The sequence below is a fragment of the Elgaria multicarinata genome, chromosome 7 (assembly GCF_023053635.1).
Source record: "Elgaria multicarinata webbii isolate HBS135686 ecotype San Diego chromosome 7, rElgMul1.1.pri, whole genome shotgun sequence".
Classification (NCBI taxonomy): Eukaryota; Metazoa; Chordata; class Lepidosauria; order Squamata; family Anguidae; genus Elgaria; species Elgaria multicarinata.
Genome location: NC_086177.1, coordinates 84,461,279 through 84,484,060, shown reverse-complemented (window position 1 = coordinate 84,484,060; position 22,782 = coordinate 84,461,279). Strand labels below are relative to the sequence as shown.

Below are 22,782 nucleotides of genomic sequence, written 5' to 3'. Positions count from 1 at the left end.
TGCACGAGTTGTATATATTTAAAATGTGTTATATAAGTTAGGACTTCCAGCCATTCATACCTGCAAGTCAATCATAGGGCTCCCTATACGCCTCTTCCAGCCAGCAGTCTTGAGAAGGGACCATAGAACTGCCAGGCCACCCAGAACACCTAGTGCTATCTGCAGGAAGAGAAAAAGACATCAACAGTGCAGTCCTATGCATGCCCACTCAGATGTAAGCCCCACTGAGTTCAACAAGGCTTACTCCCAAGGAAGTGTGTCTAGGATTGCAGCCAAAGAGTTATGCTGCACATTCTAGAAAAATTAGCAGAGAAATTATGAAGGAATTAGAATTTTTGGAGAAAAGAGAACTTACATCAGTCTGAATGCGAGCCTCTGACTGGTTCATTTCATAGTTGATGGAGAAGGAAACCTAGACAGTGAAATATTTTTAACACATTATTAAAATCAACCTTATTCAAATGCCACATTGCATACTGCATTAAATTACAGTACATAAAATGTAAAATAAGTGACATTACATTTACGTTATGGGCTGCTAATCTAATGTGCTGAACAATTTTTGAAATTTAGTCACAAGAACTTGATGACACAGGAGCATGTCATCAGGACAGTAAGAGAAAGCTGTGACTACATGGCTCTTCAGTTGAAGCCATGAACCTTACTGAAAGGAATTAATAATAGTCACTTACAACAGATAGGACAAAGAGATTGTGGCTTTGTATGCTGATACAATGATATCTATGGTTCACATGAAGAATCTTGAATCTGGAAGATTTTAACAGAGACTACCTAGGCCATAGAATTACAATTAAATGAAGCCTAGAAACTTCAAGCCAACATAGGAGCATGATGATGATTATAATGATAATGATAATAATAATAATATATTCATTTATTTCTTACCCACCCCTCCCTCTGGATTAAGGCGGGGAACAACATCAAATACAATACAATACAATACAATACATAAAACTGGTTAAAAGAGCACATAAAACCAATACAATATTAAAATAACAATCACAGCATCTTTACATTCTTAGGTTTAAAATTCATCTGTGTAGGCTTGCCACAAGAGACTAGTTATTATGGCTGTCTTAAACTCAGGGAGAGTATTAAGCCGATGAATCTCCTCCAGCAGGCCATCCCACAGTCCAGGGGCGGCAGAAGAAAAGGTAGGCTGGGCAACAGTTGTCAGCCTAGTTGTAGCTGACTGAAGTAAACCCTTCCCAGAGGACCTGTGTGTGCAGGGCGGATTGTATGGAAGAAGAACTTACCATTACATTCTGAGTATCAGGATTTTGGACCAGAAGATCACTATAGGCAACTGTTATCAGAGGGGGGTAGATGGCTCCTCTCTGAGTGTTAGGCACAAGACGAATGCTGTAAAAAGGTACAAAACACAAAGTGCGCTGGGAAACGCCTCTCAAAGAGTTACAGATACTACTGCACATCAGATTTCATGGAAAGGTTCAGCTATGCTCATGGTTTTCTTACTACTTCTTTGGATTAAGGTTATGAAATTTATCATTTCAAATAACAATAACAACAACAATAATAATAAATAATTATTTCATTACTATTGTTTACAATAATGTAGTACTTTATGATCCGCCCCTATGCATGCTTACCTGGGAGTAAGTCCCACTAAACTCAGTGGAGCTTATTTCTGAGTAGACATGTACAGGATTGCATCGTTAGCCTGCTATCCTAGACACACTTACCTGAACTGCACCGTTAGTGTGCATCTTTAATTGTTTTGCTCACAACAAACTAGTAAGTTAGATCATGGTAACATCAATTATAGCTGGGAAAACTGGAACTGAGGCACCGCCTTGTCCAAATTTCATGTGAACTTACCTTATTGTTATTTCACTAGCAACTCTGATTGCTCTTGGCTGCTTTCCCAAGTCATTTTCTCTTCCACTTAAAGTATCCACCAAGAACATCCGACGGGTCAAAAGCCAGTTGTTCATATTGTTACCTTTGAAAAATAAGTTGTAAAATTACATTTTTAAAAAGAAAAGCATTAATATAGAAGGAGAATGAAATAATTACTGATATGTGACAATGTTTACTACGAAAGAAATTAGGTTAAATTTTCAGAGAAAGTTTGAATTATTTCTTTATTGTCAAATAAATATTTATTAAGCCATAATTCTAAACCCACAGGCAGCTATTATAAAAATGATCTATTGCAATTTTGACACTCATTTCAAACTCCACCACTTTTTTAAATCACCTATATTTCAAATTCTCCCTGAAATCAATGATCACATTCAGATAAAATGCTAAATTATGGCTTAGCGTTATTCATGTGAGGAAGCCTTGGGCCCCTGTGCACCTCCTTCCCCTGTCCTCCTCCAGCGTGGTTGCAAGAGGATCAGAAGCTTCTGCTTCTGTTTTTAACTAACTGAAGTTTAGCATTATGTCTGAACCTGGACAAACTGTGGTTAGGTTTAACTATGGTTTACTGAAACAAGCCAGCTTCAAACCATGATTTATAAAGCTGGCTTGTTTCAATAATCAATAGTTCAGATAAACCACAGTTGAGGGTTCAAATGCTTAACCACAGTTTAGCCTTTGTGGCTAAACCACTACTTGAGCAGGAGAAGGGACAGGCAAATACATGACCCAAAGGATCATTCATGTAATACTAAACATAGTATAGCATTATTTCCAAATGTGGCCATTGTATGCAAAGGAAGATCAGATTGATATTGGATCATAAATATAATTACAGAATGTATCAATAGCTTTAAATTATATAAAAAAAATGTAAGTATATAACCCAAGTAAACCCACTAAGAACAGAGTCAGATCAATAAAATAATCGTACCTTGGTTCACAAACATTTCATTATACTGTAGATTTAAATTTAATACCGGCACTGCCCAAAGGTATGGTTGTTCATCTTCTTCATCATAATACTCAAGGAACACATCATAAAACACTGGATCGGAATAATCCTTTAAAATCTTGGAAACTGAAATTGTACACTGTACAAAAAAGTCATAAAAATAAAATAGAACAAAATATGTATATTGAATGTTCTAATAACATCTCTGAAAAACACAGAAGTCGCAAATACTTCCCCTGAGGAATTAATATTAAAAACATGTACTCATTATTAATACAGAATGCAAAAGATATACTACCTATTACATTCTAGCAATCAAAATTAGAGAACAGAGATACAAACTATTCCATAAACTGTGGCGCTGAGCAGATCATCAGACTCAGAATGTAGTTCTAAGTATTTGTCCTCTTAAGAACATTAGAGCCCTGTTGTGTAGGCGTAACCAGCCTATCTAGTCCAGCACCCTGTTTCCCCAGTTGTCTCTCAGACACTCACAAACAGGACATGATGGCAGAAGTCCTCTCTTGCTATTCTTCTCCAGAAAATGGCAATTCAGAGGCCTCTGAAGCTATGAGGTAGCATAAAGCTCACCATATCTAGTAGCCAGTAATAGCATTATCCTCCATGAATTTGTCTAATCCACTTTTAAAGCCATCTAAGCTAGGGGCCGTCACCACATCTTGTGCTAGCAAATTCCAAGTACTTCCTTTTGCTGGCCCGAATCTTCTGCCAATCAACTTCATTGGATAACCCAAGTGTTATAAAAAAGGGATTCAAACTTCTATCCACTATCTCCATGCTATGCCTAATTTTATAAGCCTTGATTGTTGCCTTTTTTTCTAAACTCAAAAGCCCCATACATTGTAAACTCCTTCTTCTCTACCATATCCTTTTTGAGATGCAGCCAGCAGAACTGTATTCCAAGTGTGATTGCACCACATATTTGTCTAAGAGTATTACAATATTGACAGTTTTATTTCATGATCGCTAAACCAAAATTCACCTTTTTCACACCCACTGCACATCAAGTTAACATTTTCATTGCGTTATCTACCATGACTTCTCCGTAAGAGATAGAAATCTCTTATGCCAGGCATTTTTATATTGTGTTTCTCAGCTTCAGTTTAATCTGTGGTATCTTGAACAATAATGAGCCAAAACATGAAAAGTTAAAAAAAAATACTCAGATAAATTTACAATAGTGACAGTCCTTACATGAATTTGTTGCCCCATGGTTTTTTTTTAGAAGCATATAGTTGTCATACAAGGCCCTTTTGTTTCATGTATTTGGGGTCCAAGTATGGATTAACAAGTGATTTTTAAAAAGAACTAAATACATTATATTTTTCTTGCTTCAAAATTTTCACCATCCATATCCAGATACTACATTGTTTTGTAATTTCATTTTTATCCACTTACTTCATTTATCTCATAGTAAGAGAGACTACAATAATCTCACCTCACTCAGTCAATGAGAATATGAAAAGTGATTTCATACAGTAGTAGTTGGTATTCTACTTAAATATTTATTTTCTTCTCTCCAATAATACATGCAATGTGTTTTATGGAAACATTTAAACTATTTCAGATTATGCTTACTTTTTGTTGGTAAGTTGTCCCAAAAATATAAGCAGCATTCAATCTAGTCAGAGTGTCTGGGCAAAGCTGCAATAAAAAGGATTATAATGAAACAGTTGGCATTCTTGAGTACAGACCTCTTAAACATCAAAATAAAAAAATTGCTGCACCTATGACATTTTAAAAAGTAGAGATGTATTTAAAGTAACAAGCACAGAATACAACCTCCTGACAATAGTTGGTCCTGTAAGTAAATGCCACCATTGCTTGTGGAACATTGCCCTCCACCAAAGCAAATTAACCTGAAACATTACAGAGATAAGTCCCCATGAAAAGCAGGTCCAAGTATACCATATGTGGATGGTAAAGGTATGCCATCTTTACCATCCACATATGTCACCTCAATTCCATCTGTAACTTCATATGTAAATGACGAGGAAAGCAAACCAGTAGCATGAATACACTAACAACACACTTGAAACAGACAAAAATCATGTCAAATAATCAAACTGTCCTCCAACCAGTGGCTCCAGCAAGCAGATAGAGCATCTGAAACATACTCAAAACAACGGGCAGTAATATTGCTGTGTGCAATGGGAACCAACTGTAACATTTCTGTAACAGCACAGGGTAGCAGAGCTCTCAGAAGAAAGCTCTGCTGATCTGTCCTGTTCTGGAAATTTGTGTTTATGCTCGTTTCCTTTAGGAAGTGCTAGATCCTGTTGCGCTCATGGTGGATCCTGCAAGCGTAATAGAACTAGCAGAGGAGAAGCAACAGTGTTAGACGCTGCCCAATATGTGATCAAAGTCCACCCCAGTTGCTTCAATATTAGGGAAAGCTCAAATACAAAATGTTTTTATAAAAACTACAGTGAACAGCTTATGCAGATCCCTGTTTGTTCATCAAAGCGATGCACAGCACCAGACCGGGCCATTTCTTTGTTTCTGACCAGCACAGATTACAAACCACAAAGCAGTAGAAAGAAAAGATACACTATGGCTCCAGATACCTGATGTTTGAAAGCATGTTCACGTGACAAAAAACAATGTTTCCAAAATTAACTCATCAGGTTATGTGCTCATTTTTGTCCTCATTGACATCATTGCTCCAAATCTAGTTCATCTTGTACGAACATAATGTTCATACAATTAAGCACAAGTTTACCTTACCTGTAAAATTCCGCCTTCTAAATATTGCCATTTTAGAAAATTTCCCTGTACATCATACGAAGCTGCGATAAACTGCAATTTTATGTTCTGTAAACAAACAAGAGATATTTTAAGTATATGTTATATACAATTTTTTTTTAAAACCTAGAATGTTATTAGTATTTCACTGCTTCCTCTACAATTTTGTAAAATGATCTTACCAAGGAATTCTGATATCAAATGTTAACAACCCCCCGCCCCCCCCCCCCCCCACACCATTTACTGTCTAGCTAGTTCACTATACATGAATAGCATCATGAAGATGTGAACAGTTAGTTTGTTATTCTCAAAATGTTCTTGGGGAACAATGGCCATAATTTGAACAGAAAAAAATTATCAATGAAATGAAAGCAAAATGTTGTTTAATAAACGGGCCCACCATGGTCCCGAAGGTGTAAGACAGAACTGCTTTAATAAAACAGATAATATGGAGGACATGTTAATTACTAGATCTTAAGAAAAACAATAACCATCATTTGACAGTTATACTTACAGTATACATCTGCCTAGCATTAGAGAGCCTGTGTGGTGGAGTGGCTAAAGTGTTGGACTGGGAGTCAGGAGATATGGGTTCAAGTCCCCACTCGGCCACGGAAACCCACTGGGTGACTTTAGGCCAGTCACAGACTCTCAGCCCAGCCTACCTCACAGGGTTGTTGTTGTGAGAATAAAATGGAGAGGAGGAGAATTATGTACACTGCCTTGGGTTCCTTGGAGGAAAAAAGGTGGGATATAAATGCAATAATAAATAAGTAAATAAGTAAGCCTGTCTGCAAGCCTTCCTTCCTTCCTATTAATAGCTGAGCTGCTGTGATGCTATACAATGGTTACATGAACTCAACAAAAGAACACTTGAAGATAATTCAACTTCTGTTGGGGAAGTGAAAGTCAGTTTGACCATGTAGGTAACTCAAACGAAGATCCAACGAATATGCTGTCTGTCCTTTTCAAAACACTTGGTCACTTCTCAATGCTACGTGTAGAACACTTGAAATATAATTGTACAACAGATTTTTCTATGTTACTACTTTCATGATAAATACTGAAGTATAATTTATGTTACAATAAATGGCATGCCCCGCAGGGTAGGAAATGCATTAAAATATTAAAACTGATCCTGTGTATACTTCCATCATAAGTCTGGATTCAAACAAGTTGTATTTTTTATTGTGGGGAACCTACCTTGTTTGTTCCTTTAAAAGTGAAACTTGTAGGAAACTGGGTTGTGTCAAGAACCTGTGATGCTAATCCTGGCTGGTCACCGTAGTATAGCCATGGAAGATTTTGCCTCCTGAAAATAGTTACGTAATGTTTATTGCAGCCTACCTTTTGTGATTAATGTCTATAAAAGATACAACATATATGAGTCAAAAGAATGAACAGCAGAAGCTTCATACCAAAATGATATTGAATGAACAGTGCCAAGTCCTGCAGTATTTGCGTAGACATACTGAAATAGACCACATGCATCAGTGCTAGCAGAGCTCAAACTATTCATGTTCATCACACACATATTTCCAAGTGCTTGGCAAGATGTAAGGTTGGAGTAGAGCTGCAAGGAGATAGGACAATTATTATCAGAGTGTAAAAGTATTTCAACATGAAATAAATGTGTAATCTTGGAGTTGTATCCATTAGTGTCATTGAGTTAATGCAACACTTCTGCTTCTTGAGGAAACACCATTTTCCTCCTTGTCACATCTAATACTTTGATTCTGTTTGTGCAATTTGTTATAACTTCATTAGGCTAGAAGATGCTTATGCGAGCTAGTGAAGAAACAGCAACCCCTGTATTTCCCCCCCTAGCATAATTTTGGATATAATCCTGAGAAAATATTTTTGGCACTCTTCAGTCTTGTTGTTATGCATTAGGTGCAATTCAGAGTTCCAATGAGTTCCGCTCATTGAACAATCCACTGGAGGAAGTGGGGGATTTTCACCAATTCCTCCTTTCCCCTGCAGCCCCAGTGTTATCTCCCACAGCCTTTCAGAGGGCACAGGGGAAAAGAAAACCTGCAAAACCTGCCTCTGTTTCCTTAAGTGGGAGTCTTTAATGGATCAGAGACCCTTCTGTTCGCACAAGGGCATGTCTAAATCCAACCTATTGACGTCACCAAATGTTATTGTTGTCTTGCCCTCAACGGATATATGCATGGCACCAACACTTGGGTTTAATTTCTAAAAAAAAGATCTAACTATTATCAGAAGTAATAATGCAAAAATATCTTCAACTGTAAGGGCTAAATGTAATCTGTAAAATTCAGTGTCATAATCTGTTCAATCATTGCTTCTAAATTAATTTTAAACAAACAATAATGACACAATCCAGCCAGAATTAAATACTTTGGTGTCCCATTGATCTACCCATTTATCATTTTTATTTTAACAACAACATCTAAACAAACATCACACATAGTACATACATACACACAAATAATACATACCAACTGAAATACATAAAACAACTACAATTAGAATAAAAAACATTTAGGGATGAGGTTAGGATACATTTTCTTTTGCCCTTGATCTAAATGGAACAGATTTCAGTGGTTGCTTAAATCTCTCCCACTGAAATTAATAGAGCTCCAAAGTGTATTAAGCTTTGACTGTATTGGGCCCCAGATATATATGGCTCGGAGTGCCTTTTACCATCTTCGGTTGGTTCGCCAACTACGGCTTCTCCTGGACAGGGATAGCTTGACCACGGTGGTACGGGCATTGGTAACCTCAAGATTGGATTACTGCAATGCGCTCTATGTGGGGCTGCCCTTGAAGCTGCTCTGGAAGCTGGAGCTAGTGCAGAATGCTGCAGCTCGGCTGTTGTCTGGAGCTGCCCCTTTCCAGCATGTAACTCCTCTGCTGAGGGAACTGCACTGGCTGCCTATTCGCTACCGGGCCAGGTTTAAGGTTCTTGTACTTGTGTACAAAGCCCTAAACAACTTGGGACCAGGATACCTGAGAGAGCGCCTTTTCCCTTACCAACCTGCGTGGTCACTGAGGTCATCCGAGGGCCTGCTCCTGGTGGTTCCACCTAGATCCATCCTCCGATTGGAATCCACCAGGGGAAGAGCCTTCAGCATGGTGGCGCCCCTCCTGTGGAATTCCCTGCCTCTGGAGGTCAGGCAGGCGCCAACCTTGTACTCCTTTCGGCGCCTCCTGAAAACATCTTTATTCCAAGAAGCCGTTCTTTAACATGCAGCCTTGGATTTCTGATTTTTGCTTCTTTTTAAATTTTGTTTCAACGGTTTTATTCTGTTTTTATTTTCATTTTACCTTGCACACCGCTTCGAAATTTTTCAATGGGGAGCGGTATATAAATATTCTAAATAACGATAATAATATATAGAAGGAGCAGGGGACTTGCAGTCCTCCAGATGTTGGACTACAACTCTCATCAACCACTGGCCATGCAATACAGGAGAAGCTGGTGGGGAAGAGTGATGAACTCAATACCCCAAAGCACTACTTTGTAGAGGAGAAGCTGCAGCTGGGCTTCCATGTACAAGTTTCAGTGGAGCATATAAGGTTAATATAGATTAAAACAATTATAAATGTTGTGAATTATGACTACCCGACAACCAGCTGTTGGGTATGCTTTGAGGTGGATTCCTGTACTGAGCAGGGGGTTGGAGTCGATGGCCTTATAGGCCCCTTCCAACTCTACTATTCTATGATTCTATGATCAGTAATCATGCTCAAAGAGAAAAACCCTTATCCAAAACGTACCCAACAAGCAGCTGCTGAGGCTTGTAGATTTTTTAGAAACCATGTTGATAGCAGGGTGATGCCCTATAAATACAAAGAAGCCAAACTGTTACAGCAATCTTTAGTACAATCCTACACATTTTTACTCAGAAGCAAGCAAGCCCCACTGTGTTCAGTCAGACTTTCTCCCAGGTAAGCGTCTATAAGATTGCAGCTTAAATGTTGCTTATTCATGGACCATATGTGCAATGGCTACTGTTGTTGCTATGTTTGCCATTGTTGTTGGTTTTATTGTTGGGTTTTATTATTGCCTTTAATTGCTATTTTATTATGTTTATTTTTTACTGCTTTTAACATTTTAACTGTTTTTATTAATTTTATTGTTGTAAGCCACCTTGGGAGGATTCTGCCCTGAAAGGCAGCCAAGAAACGTTTTAAAGAAATAAATGACAATTACGGTAATTGGCAGAAAGAGAATGTGAATATTTTGATTTTTATAGGGGGGCGATTTGCTGTTACGCATAGTCCTTGCCTGAAATCTAAGGAACCTCTTCTTCCTTTGTAAATAATGCAGAAACGTCTTAATTGAGCTTTAGATACAATAGTTGAACCATCTGTATTTTGCTTCCATGACTTAGGAAGTCTCACTATGACATTTTCTGAAAGCACTTGAGACACAGGAAGCTCAAATGCTTGAAAACAAGTTTGCTTTGAGACCCTTATGGGGCAAGGATGGGCATCTTAGTTGAAAGCAGTGACTGATTCCCCCACCTTTCTCTTGTTGACCAGATTAGAGCACTTCTGGTCCTTAGGGAGAAGCTTTGGCTGGTTCTCGGAGGTTTTGGCTCAAGGAAGAACAGTGGGCCTTTACTCCAGGGAGACTTGCGCTCTCTTTTTAATGCCAATGGGATTATGGGAAGATTCAACTGCGTGGGTGTGACAACTATATTTAGAGCACTGTGGCACCTTGTCTATTTTAGATTCTCTGGCATTTACCATTTTATTCTGTTTTTTGGAATAAACTACTGCTGGACGTTGGTGAGCAGGGTTTAAAAGATTTGTTATAGTGCTTCTTGGTGTGATAGGTTTGGTAAAGCAGATAAGTAGCTGTCAGATGGGGCCACAATTAAAATGGGATAATAACTATATGAATTTGACAGATTTGTTTATTGTTATTGGATGTTGCTGTTTCGATATAAAAGTTGATTATTTTTCATCCTAATGTACTATGGACAGTGATACGTTGTTGATGATGCATTTATACTGTTGCTAGATTATGGATGTATGGGCTCCTTTTATTTGTTGGGGACTGCCTTAGGTGTAATGCCTGCAGAAAGGCAGCATACAAATAAAGTGACTATAACGATGACTTACCAGCTTTCCAAAACGTACAGTTGCAATTCCCTTTGGAGGAAAATTTCCAGTGCTCCTGAAACACAAACCTCCTGTCTGAAAAGACATAATTTTTAAAACGTTCAAATTATGCGTATATCTACTTTGAGAGAGAGAGAAGAGGCTTGGATCCAGTGTAGCCCTTCTGCAAATGGAAGGGCTCTTTCCATTCAGGTAAGGGATAGAGATCCAGCAGAAGCTGCCGCTTCACAAAGAGGTAGGCAAAGTGGTTTGCTCTGAATTCCCACTGAGGCCTCCTATACCACCTTTCATGCTGTTCTACAGAAACCATCTGGAGGGGCTGAAGAGGGAATAGGGGAAAATCCCCTTTCTTCCCCTCCTTTCATGAGCATTCCATGAGTGGAGTTCCACTTACAGGATCTACGGATCTAATTCTGGGGGTTGAATCCAAAGTTCCACAAGTAGACATCTAGTTGTACAACCTCCTCTCCCCCACTGCAGACCTATGTGCCTCTTGAGGATAAGGGGACCCTCAGAAAGGACCCAGGATATGGTCTCTGTGTGTGGTGGGGGCTGCTGCAGTAGAAGAGAATGGGTGAAAATTGGGTGGAGGCAGCTTGTGTGACCAAATCCTCCAGTATGATACAACCCACATTGTTTCTCCTAAACACTGCATTGCTGTACTTACTAAAATATTTGGCTCAGAACAGCTACACGATTTGTTTACAGTAATGAATGTTGGTTCACATCTTGTGCACCTATAAAAGATAAAATAAATTGTGAAGAATGTAATGGCCCTACTGTTTTAAAGTTAATGATAAGATTTTGTTATATGAAGAATGATACTCAGTGTCTGAGCCTGTGTTTCAAATTAGCTTTCACAGCAGGATGCAATGGCTGCTGGACCAACATGCCCACCAAATGTGCCAGGAGGCACTAGCATCACGATTAACCTATTTATTTATTTAATTTCTATACCACCCAATAGCTGAAGCTCTCTATGAAGGGCACTAGTGTGATTCAGGATATAATATCAATAATAGGCTTCACATCCAGAATTGATGTAGCTGCACCAAGGCAACACTGTTTCATGGCTCAGAATTGGGCAGGAGAAAAGCTAGCACATCTAGAGATGAATCACCTATCTTAAAGATACCGAGAGACTATGGAGCAGGCTTCCTTGGTGCAATCTCATACACCAAATATATTAGTAAACTTTAATAATGAAATTGCATCAGAGAGCACATATCCCAGCTACTCTTATGGTACTTATACGCTGAAATGCAACCAAGGATGTGGAGATTAACAACTAGACAAATTTATTTTCATTTCACCATTTGATTACTTATTTGCATTAATCACATACAAGTTAAACCACAGAAAGTGATGCAAATGTAGTGATTTTGACTGGAAGAAATGGCGAGGAAGCTTAGTGAGTTCTCATAGGTCTGTCCTGAATACAAATATATATATATATCTCAGTATTCTATATATATGCATTTATCATCATATTATGCATAAATAAGAGCTAGTATAGTCAAAGATAGTGGGAAGCTTTTAGGAGGCTTCAGGTAGCTGAAGTAGACCTTTTCAATGGCAAAGCTTTCTGCCCTTTCCCTTATCCTGTTTATTAGTGTCTGGCAGCTGTTGGCTCCATATCTGTTGCCTCTACTCTCAGTGATAAGGGCGTTGTGCAATATTTCATCCCTTAAACTGGGAACCTTCTTCCCTTCGCTTGGGAAAGTTTTGGCTTCCTAAAGTAAACAGTGCTTCACGCTCTCAGGGTAGGGCGAAATGTCTCAGAGATCTATATATCCTGGGGAACAGAGGGATTTAGCTGGTCTCGCTGTAGGAGTGGCTCTCTGGCCTAAAGAAACTGCTTCGGTCCCCGAGTAGAGGCATTCCGTATGTCATTGGAGACCCCGGCACACAACCAGGTGGACAATGGCTTTGTACCCTGAAGGGACGTGAGCTTTCTTTGTTTATTCTTTCTACCTCCATATATCATCTTTTGTATATTCAATAAACTGTTAAACTGATTGATTTGAGATCTGTATCATTTTCATCAACCTGGAACCTAGGTTTAGGTGTGAACCAGATCAACCAGGCTGCCATAAATTAAGCAATTAAAGACAGCAAGTTTTTAATAGCATGTTAAGTTGAACCCAATCTCACTTCACAGAAAGCCTTTATCCATCTATGAAGAAAAATTGCTGCCCTTATAAGATGTATTCCAGGATCAATGGAATATTGACCTGAACATGAATACTGAACATTCAGAATGTTCCCAGCTTCCTAAACCAAGATTTAGAAAGCAAGGAATTCATTGGGCCTACCCCTCCACCCTTCCCTGTCCTCTCCTGCCAGCAGAGTCTGATTTCTTTAAACTATAGTCCCCTGTTACATCTAAAATGGGAAACTATTGTTTAATGTTAGTTTACTAACCAGGATCTTACATCATGATTTGATCATGGTTTAAGAGTCTGGTTATAAACTGACACTGAACCGTAGTTCCCCACTTCAGATATTACATGGACCTGTGCTTTAAAGCACTGGACTTCAATTGGGGAGTCACGGCCCACTACTGTTTTACAGTATGATCTAAGTTGGTTGACAGGGGCTGGTTACAGGGAGCACACAACTTCCCTGTTAAAACAGCTCCACTGGCTTCTAGTCTGTTTCCGGGCACAATTCAAAGTGTGGGTTATGACCTATAAAGCCCTATATGGTTCGGGTCCAGGTTATTTGAAAGAACGCATTCTCCCTTATGAGCCTGCCTCTGCTTTAAGATCTTCTGGAGAAGCCCTTCTTTCAGCCCCACCATCTTCACAGGTGCGCTTGGTGGGAACATGGGAGAAGGCCTTCTTGGTGGCTGCTCCAGTGCTCTGGAACTCTCTTCCCGGGGAAGCTAGGCTGGCTCCCTTGATGGGCTTTCGGAAGCAGGTTTTTTGTTCCAGCAGGCCTTTGGAGAATAATCTGGCCCTCCATCTATGTTAATGTCTTATAATTTTGTTGTGTATTTTAAACGTTTATGGTTTTGTTTCTCCTCTCCCGCCCCCCCCCCCCCCATGTATGTTTCAAACTTTGTAAGGCTGCCTTGAGGCCCAGCATTGGGCAAAAGGCGGAATACAAATAAATATAATAATTAAGGAGTGGGGCCTAACATGAACATTTTAGCTAGAGGTAGGTCCCAGTTTTGAAGAAAACTGGTTTGAAGAGACCAGGATCATAAGTAGGAAAGCTATGACACAACAGGAAGTGAAGGGAGAACTAAAGTGCTTGGGCCTGACACCTGATCCCACCTTAACATATTATGGAATATTAAACAGAGAATGTTATATTTGAACCAGCCCAAATGTTAATCATGTTTCTTATTCCAATGCTATACCATACACATACACACACTTACATGTTACTTAATGCATTTGAAGTAGCAAACGACTGCTCCTTTCCATCACATCGTACACATAATGCTTCTTTCAACAATTCACCAGTAGTCTTTCTTTCCACTAAGTTAAAAAAAAAGAATGTGAACATGGAACAGCAACATTACATTCAGTATCACATTATATTTGTGCATGAATGGCATGCAAATTTATAGAGTCCAGTTTGAATTGCCTAATACTCATGAAGCACAAATTTGGAAATCTTGGCCATGATTCAAAGGGCCATTGAGTATTCTGTAGAGATGCTGGGGTTTTCCAGGGATGTCCTTCTTTTCACTGCCTCTGGTGGATATTGAAAAGCCTCTCTTAAAAATCTGGAGTGGTATTCCATGTGGCATGAGAGTCTGCAGCTAGAATGGGAAATCAGCTCCTGGCAAGCATGGAAGTGTTTTGCATGTATGCATAGAATCTCTTAGTCCAGAAATCAATTGTGTAACAATTAATTTCATGATGTTGTGACGGATGTCTCCTTCAGTACAGTACTCCACAACATCCTTCATCAATGGGAATAATGATGCCATAGCATAACTTGCAGGTGGAGTGGGGAGGGGAACTACAACTGAAAGGGAGAGCACCTCCTTTGCACGCAGAAAGTTCCAAGTTCAATTCCTGGTATTTCCCGGAATTAAAGCAGGGCTGGGGAACTTGCAGCCCTCCAGATGTTCTTAAATTGCAACTTCCATCATCCCTGACCACTGGTCATACTGGCAGGGGCTGATGGGAACAGGTCCAACAACATCTTGATGGTCACAGGTTCCTCAGCTCTGGATAAACAAATTGCAGGAAGTAGGGCAACCTGCAGCCTTGGAAAGCCACTACAATCAGAGTACACGATACTCAGCTAGATAGACCAAACATCTGACTGGTATAAGGCAGCTTAATATTACTGTATATTCAATTTTGTGACTTTCGTCATTGTGTTATTGACTTCTTGATGAGACTTTTTATTTAAACTGAGATAACAATAGCAAAATATCCACAAGAACTATATTCTCAGAATATAGCATGCTATTTGGCACAGGGGTGTATGTTTTTGTTGCATTTTCTGTACACAAAGATGTAGGACTGTATCCAATCATTTCATTCCATAAGCAGGAGGAGCCCTCCTGTGTTTGCAACTCTCTTTACATGAAGAGAAGTCTCCTTCGTTCATGGAACGAAAATGTTGGATATAAGCCATACAAGATGCTCAACGTGGCCTTTCTTGCTAGAAAAATCAGGTATTATAACACAATGAATAACTTCACAGAATTCTTACCCAAGATCTCATTAATAGGGCATTTGCATTTTCCTTCAGCAGTTAAGCCATTAGGGCAAGTAATGCAATCCCATCCATCTTGAGTAACACCACTCTAAACAAAAAATTAAAGTATTTTAAAGCTCATTCTAACATCTGAGAAAGAAGATACATATATACATTGTTTATAACAGAAGCTATTTGGATTTATTGCAGATATAACAGTTACCATGCTGTCTGGACATTTTTCACAAGTAATAGAAGTTCCACCATTATCAGAGACTATCTTGAAACCAGGTAGACAAGTACACGAAGTACCTGAAAGATATGCAATAATTTGTTATATCTCAGCTGCTACAATTTAAAAACAAGTTTGCTCTGACAAAGCTGTCCATCAGATACATATACTAAATGACCCTGTCTCTGTTGGCTCTCATAGATGTTTAAGAAATCTCTACAATTTCCCACAATCCTGTGTTTTAGTGGTTAGTGTTAGCCTCTGAATGCAGAGACTCAGGCTTAAACCCTAGCCTCTGCTATGAAGCTAATTGGGTGATCCTGGGCCAGTTACATACTCTCTGCCTAACCTATCACACAGGGTAGCTGTGAGAATAAAGTAAGAAAGCATCCTTATAGTCCCTAGACAGCATCTGAGGGGCCATAGGATAGTTCGGATTCCTGGATCCGAGGCTGGAATCAGTGCTCCAACCTTGGACCCAGGGGTCTGAGCTCCCCGTCCCTTCCCCCTCCCAGCCAGCAAGAAGAGAACTGTGTTGGCTGCTTCACTGAGGCTTCAAAGGCAATCTTTGAGAAAAGATAAAGGGGATGTTTCTGTGGGTGGGGAGGGGACTGGAGAGGCTAGTTTATGAGGAATCCTCTGGACTGGATAAAAAAGCCTATCTAGATGAAATGCAGAGCTCTTCCTGCTCTGCAATGAATGGCCATAAGCCCGTGAGTGTATGTGAATGAGGGGGACGTGTCAGCTGTTTGGAGGAAGGGCAGGATATTAAAAAAAACCCGGTTATGATAGTGTTTAAAATTACTACAACCACCACTGCTACAGACAGCTCTCAGGAACTGCCTTCCCCTTTTCACTTTGGTTTTATGTGCTGTAGCATTTTTACTTTTTGCTGCTGGCTTTATCTTGGTTTTGCTGTGTGCTGTTTTTATTCACCATTTGTATTATTTGTATTCTATGTTTTAAATGTATTATACACCACCCAAAGTAACTGGGTTACTGGGCAAGTTAAAACAAACACACACACACTGAATAAATAAATGCCTGCCACCACTGTAGTTTGGTGGTGCTTGTTCCACAGGGTGCAAATAATTTATTTCCATGAAAATAAATTATCTGCATCCTGAGATCCCGTTTCTCCTTTTCTTTTTGACCTGGCTTGGATTCTCTCCTCCTTTTGTTTTTGGCTTGTTCCACAGCAGTTCCCCAAAGACAGGAGCGAAGGGCAGGGCATACACCGCCGATTTTTGCTCTAAGGCATCAGGAATGCAGAAGCAGCTTTACAGCACAGGAAGGCGGTGTCTGAGTGTGTGTGATAGAATACAAATATGAGTCGTGCGCTTCACAAGTGAGACAATACACGAAGTTGTCTAGAACCACCCCTCTCTCTCTCAGACCCTTTTGTCTGCACTACTACCCCCCGCCACCCCGCGAACCTTTCCCCGGGCTGGGATTCGGTCCTTGGCCTGAAAAGGGTCGCCCTCCAGATCGCCAGATCGGCTGGCGCTGCTAGGGGGCCGGGCCTGTACGATCTCCTTCTGAAAGGGGCGGAGGGCGGGCTGGGGACCTGAACCCCCGAAGGCCCTTTCCCGCCGGCAATGGCGGCTGCCCCTCGCTGGTGGTAGTGGGGAGGTGAGCGCCGCCGGGCCCTCCTGGGGATTAGTTTGAGTCGCAGTCGCCTCACCCCGAGCGCTTTTTCTCTGGGAGGCCCCGCACTGCCCGCAAGCCAAGCTGGCGATACTGAAGTAATGGGTCCCATCGCAGCCCTGCGGCTGGTGCAAGGGCAGGATGAAGCCTTGGCCGTCCGAAAGCCCCGCGCTTAAAGGCAGCAGCAGCAACGCCATGCAAACCCAGCGCCGCGGCGTCGCCATGGCTACTGAGGCCTAGACTCCGCCCGATTGCCGTTCCTGCTTCTTAGTTCTAAGGGCGGGGCCTGAAGTTCGTGCCTACGGGAAGCCAGGAAGATCAATAGAAGCAAAGAAAGTGTGTGTCCCATTCTCTCTGTCAAATGGAAAATTTGGAATGCACTTCATTTATGCCTTACAAATGCTCTCTTGTGATGATTCTATATTTCCCCAACAAGAGCCTTGTTCCACCAAGTAAGAGTTTTCATGGAATAGAATTCCCTTTATCAGATGCGTGACGTGTCACCCTCAATGTAATCCCATCAATTGAGGATTCCACTTTATGCTTCCGATGACGTGAATTCCAGGGCACCAAACTTTATGCTATACATTTGTTTGTCTTTCAAATCCAGACCACGGTTCCGCCTCCCCCCCCTCCGGAAATTTATATTTCCAGTTCAACAGCGCAATCCTATGTATGTCTTCTCAGAAGTAAATCCCCACTTATTTATTTATTTATTTTATAGTATTTTTATCCCGCACCTTAGCCAAAAGGCTCTCGGAGCGGCTTACAATGTATCAATAAAGAAGACAGTCCCTACCCTCAGGCTTACATTCTAAAAAAAGACATGACACACAAGGAAAAGTGGATGGGGAGGGAAGAGGGAGAAAATAAAAAGAAATTAAGGAGACCGTTTAGGCTGGTGGGAAGGCCCTGCTCTGTCCTCTCATCTCCCAATGGAGGGGCAAACCAACAGCTCCTTCTTCCCCACAAGGTGAAGATGTTAGCCCTGTTGGGGGGGGGGGTCCCAACTGAAGCAGGCTCTGATGGTCCCTGCCTGCTCCAGTCTCCCTCGCATCTTCTTCCCCACAGGGTGAAGATGGCAGTTAGCCCTGGGGGTGGGGGGTTCCAACTGAAGCAGGCTCTGATGGTCCCTGCCTGCTTCAGTCTCCCTCGCATCTTCTTCCCCACAGGGTGAAGATGGCAGTTAGCCCTGGGGGTGGGGGGGTTCCAACTGAAGCAGGCTCTGATGGTCCTCGCATCTTCTTCCACTTTAGAGCTCACTTCCAAGTTGCAACCCTAATCACTTTTATTTTTTCCAAATCAGAGCAGAAATCACAGGACTGGATTAAAATTCTGAGATGGATATTTCACATCACACCATAAAGACATCTATTTGAAATCAAAGTCCTCTTGCTATCATTGTGCAGATGCCAGGACAACCACAGTTATTTCCAAAAACAAAGACTAATGTTGAAAGGATACCAAGAATTCAGTCAAGCACAAATAAACAGGCATGGAAACCCACGACTCCCGTATTCTGTTTTATTTCGGATAGCAATACTGCGCACAGTTAAGTTTATGGCTGAGCTGTGGTAAGCACTGGCAGGAGGCCAAATGGCCACAGATATTACTTTTGCATTTTAGAATTGGAAGCCTAAGAAAAAAGATCGATGCAGGAAACCGACAGTTAACATTCCACAGTCGAAGTGCGAACACAAAGTGCAAATCCTGCTTCTACAAAAGTCAACCAGAAAAATCCTACAAAAAGTCAACCAGAAAAATTCCTATATTTTTTTTTCAAATGAATACACGACGATTTAATTCCACCCTGTTCTTTCACGCATGTGCAGTTGCTACCGGAAGAAGCTGGACAGAGCGGAAGCCTTGAGCTTCCCCTACACTGTGCGCATGCGTGTTTCGCTTGGTCTTTGCGTTCCCTTTGTACGCATGCGCGAGGCGAGTTGTCCTCCCGCGGTCTCCGAGTCGCACTCGGGAAAGAGGCGGAGAGGGAGAGCGGCTGCCATTTTGTCACTGGCGGACAGGCGCTGTGGTGTAGAGCGAGGAGCGTAGGCGCCGTTGCTTGCGGAGGGCGAGACGCGGCCGTCTGACAGCCGGTGGTAGCGGCGTGGGCGGACGAGGCACATTGGCGGACCCGGCGGGGATAGGGAAGAAGCCCAGTAAAAGGCCGCGGAATCCGGCCTGACGAAGTTAGATAAGCACGTCGCGTGTTTCCCTTTATCCCCTGAGGGAAATCACGGAAGCCGCGTCGCCCTCACAGGTTCACTCGACCCAGACGGGGCCTGGTTAGTAGAAATGAATCATGAACGGGCCGTCGTAGCGTTTGCGCGCGCGCGCGTGCGTGCGTGCGTGAGAGGCGAGGCTGGCTTCGGTAGTGACCCTCGTCAGTCGCGGGAGCCTCTTTCTCTTCCCCTCCCTTCCGACCACGACGATCCCACTGCCGTGTAGAATGCGTGGGCCGAGCGGTATTCCGCTGGGTGGTAATTGCAGATTGATTAATTTCGGCGTGAGCGGTGTCAGTGCGACTCTGCTGTAGTCTCGTCTCAGCCCCTTCTTCCTCCCACCCCACCCGCTGATAAAAAATAGGCTTTATTATATTTTGCGCGTTCTTTCCAAGCCGTTGGAATGGGGTGGAAGGGAGGGAAGAATCTTACCTCCCTGGTGGAAGTGCTTGGTTTGATCAGTTGCCCGAAGAAGATCATCTCTCGTATTTGGATTTGGTTTTTCTTTCTTCTTTTGTCCTGCCAAGTCACACATTTTCTTCTCCCACGTGTACTCGGTTGGTTGGTTTAATGGTAATTCATTCTGAATCAGTTTTCCCTAGGAGTGTGTTGGGATTTTGCAGGAACTGACATATGAAGACCACACAGGACTAAGGAACTCCATCTCGCTCACAGCCAGTTTTATCAAATGATTTTGTCTCTTGGTGGCTGCCTTGCAACGATCATAGCTGCCTAGCCAGTATTTACATGGGGGCAGGAAATGGACAACACACTTGAGAGGGCATGTTTTGCCTACTTCTGACATACCCTGTACTCCAGTGTGTGTGTTTTTTCCTATGAGGATTGTGGTTATTGAAGTCATTATATCTGGATATCCCAGAGTCTACTGTGCTCCTTATTCTACAGGGGAAGTAGATCTCTTTATGACAAAACACTCTAGGAAGGAATAGACCAAGCACTAAGCTAGTAGTAATAACCAGAGCAAATAGTTGAAGTGTAGCAGCATATGTGCCTGTTTTAACAGGAATTGATACTCTTGCTTTGTCTTAACTTTCTTACACTTACCCAGGCATAAAATACGCAAAGGTGTTTTTTTAAAAAAACAACAACCTGGGAATATACCATCTTATGCATGGAAATGAACTTCTATATTAGTAGGCCAATATAACATGATCTGGTCTCAGAATATTTTTGGCAACTACTTCAGTGTTCTCCCATAATCTCTAGTTAGTTTTCAAGGATTATTTTGGAAAACAGTAATGCTAATCCTATGTACATCTGCTGAGAAGAAGGTATCATGGTGTTCAGTGGGGCATACACTCAGGAAAGTGTGTCCAGAATTTCAGGCTGACAGTACAATCCTGTACATGTCTACTCAGAAGTAGGCCTCATTGAGTTCAGGGGGGCTCACTCCCATGTAAGTGGGTATAGGATTGTAGCCTAAACTACTCATTTGATGTTCTTATCTTTTTCTCCCTTTATTAATTGAACTAGGAGGTGCTGAAACAATAAACTGTTCAGTTTGCATCTTATTTGATTCAGGCTTCAGAAGTATTAACATTTTTATAATATGTGAAGGTGGTGGTTTTAGCTGCGGTGGAGGCCCCAGTTGGGACTAAATGGCATATATATATATATATATATATATATATATGTAAACTAGTGTTGGTTGTTCTGTGACAGACATGGTTAGTTTTTCTCCATGGTGTTTGTGGAAAATGTCAGTAGCCGAGGAACGTTTTGAATAGTTGTAGCTGGTTTGTTATGAATTTTTATGTAATGTATGGCTGAGAAACTATGGAAGTGCTGGATTGAGGATTTGAGTAATGAAGTGTTATCTACCTACATTAATATCAATGCCAGTGATAACACACTGCTAAAGCACGAATGGATCAGTCATCTCAAGACCTTTTGAGAAAACTGTCCAGATTGTTGTTGTATGCTTTTATGGGAATGGAAAGAAGTAGGTTGATTTGGGGCATTTTATAGGACTGAAGTGATAAAAGTGATATACTTCACAATCTTTCGCTTTTTTGGTCCTGGAAAATCAATCACAGATGAGTAGGTTCTAGTACTAATGTTCAAACGTGTTCCTCTGTAAAGTATTGGATAATAGGTTGTTTTGTCACTACGCCTGCAATTCTTTGCATGTTTATTTCTGAGTAAGCTCTGATGAACTCAATGGGACTTGACTCCAGGTTAACTTAAAGTTTTCTGTTATTTCCTCTTTTTATGTAGCTTGTGAAAAGATTGACTTGACATGAGCCACGCATACATTTTTGGGATGTAGTCGATACATTGTGTACTTTAAATTTTGTAACATATTCATGTTCTAAACTACAGATATATTTGATTAGATTTTTCTGGATTTATCATGTGATGACATGCATTGGTCGAGGAACTAAATATATCAGTATATTTCCCTGGAATTTTTGATTTGGGGAATTTATTTTTGTTCCAACATAATCATTTTTGCATTGCAAAAGTCAGTCGCTGGTGAACATCTTGCCACTCTGGAAGGAAAAGGATTCAGAAGAACTGGACACCTCTATTTTTGTATGGGACTTTATCTTTCAAGGCCTACAGACGTTGAGGAGAGGGTTTTTTATTTTGCATATTCATCTCTTTGTGGAAGATTGACCTCAAATTATTTTCATTTCCTGCTGAAATCAAATTTAATAGGAGGATGTAATAACATCCTCCTAAAGAAGTTGCTTAGTTGAAATGGGTTATTTTAAATTATTTTCTGCATCTCTGGAATGGAAAAGGAACTTGGCATAAGACCATCAGTTTTTGTTTCTTACTGGCTTGTAAATGTTGACCATGGTTATGGCTAATCCACAGTAATGCGGCATAAAATGTTAACCTGCTTCGTAGCCATTAATTATGTTTCATTTTCTTTCCGCAGTTAAGTTGATTTCACAGACTTTATCAGGCCTTCCAAGAAGAACCAGGTAAGCGTCTAAAAGGTTAATGCTCCCATTGTCCAAGATGATGGCTTTATCTCCAGATGTGTGGCTTGAAAGGAAGGTGTGCAATTGCATATCCTAATCATGAAAAAAGGATAAGTCATGGGAAAAGGATTACTGAATTTGCTTCATTATGAGGTGGGCTGGTTGACTGGTAGAGAATGATGTTTGAAAATTGAATAGACCAGTGTCATTTGCTTGGAAGCGATGAGACATCTTTTTGTCATAAATGTTTCTAGGCTTTTGATAACAGATGACATGGGCCAGATGGCATGGTCTGTCATTTAATCTCTGCATTGAAGTTCTGATGGACTATAA

General features: G+C 40.9%; 2 protein-coding genes across 9 annotated transcripts in view; one reads left to right on the top strand and one right to left on the bottom strand.

Moving 5' to 3' along the window:
* Positions 1-17,499, bottom strand: part of TMEM67 (transmembrane protein 67) — a 33,623-nt gene extending 16,124 nt beyond the window's left edge. Inside the window, exons 1-16 of one of the 6 annotated variants that reach the window (XM_063130935.1) lie at positions 17,311-17,499; positions 15,618-15,706; positions 15,410-15,503; positions 14,115-14,214; positions 11,394-11,463; positions 10,727-10,801; positions 9,374-9,436; positions 7,045-7,199; positions 6,830-6,938; positions 5,609-5,695; positions 4,460-4,525; positions 2,840-2,999; positions 1,861-1,984; positions 1,278-1,383; positions 356-412; positions 61-159 (exon numbers count right to left, since the gene is read on the bottom strand). In XM_063130935.1, the coding sequence (XP_062987005.1) occupies positions 61-159; positions 356-412; positions 1,278-1,383; positions 1,861-1,984; positions 2,840-2,999; positions 4,460-4,525; positions 5,609-5,695; positions 6,830-6,938; positions 7,045-7,199; positions 9,374-9,436; positions 10,727-10,801; positions 11,394-11,463; positions 14,115-14,214; positions 15,410-15,503; positions 15,618-15,706; positions 17,311-17,497 (1,641 nt within the window). In that variant the 5' untranslated portion in view covers positions 17,498-17,499. Of the gene's footprint in view, positions 1-60; positions 160-355; positions 413-1,277; positions 1,384-1,860; positions 1,985-2,839; positions 3,000-4,459; positions 4,526-5,608; positions 5,696-6,829; positions 6,939-7,044; positions 7,200-9,373; positions 9,437-10,726; positions 10,802-11,120; positions 11,343-11,393; positions 11,464-14,114; positions 14,215-15,409; positions 15,504-15,617; positions 15,707-17,310 lie in introns of those variants that run through there. The other 5 variants (XM_063130936.1, XM_063130937.1, XM_063130939.1 and 2 more) reach the window with 5 other exon arrangements.
* A 1,724-nt stretch (positions 17,500-19,223) lies between these two features.
* RBM12B (RNA binding motif protein 12B) overlaps positions 19,224-22,782 on the top strand; it is an 11,713-nt gene continuing 8,154 nt past the window's right edge. Inside the window, exons 1-2 of one of the 3 annotated variants that reach the window (XR_010025678.1) lie at positions 19,224-19,558; positions 22,404-22,449. The gene's annotated coding sequence lies outside the window, so the exon portion shown is untranslated. Of the gene's footprint in view, positions 19,559-19,983; positions 22,450-22,782 lie in introns of those variants that run through there. The other 2 variants (XM_063130945.1, XM_063130944.1) reach the window with 2 other exon arrangements.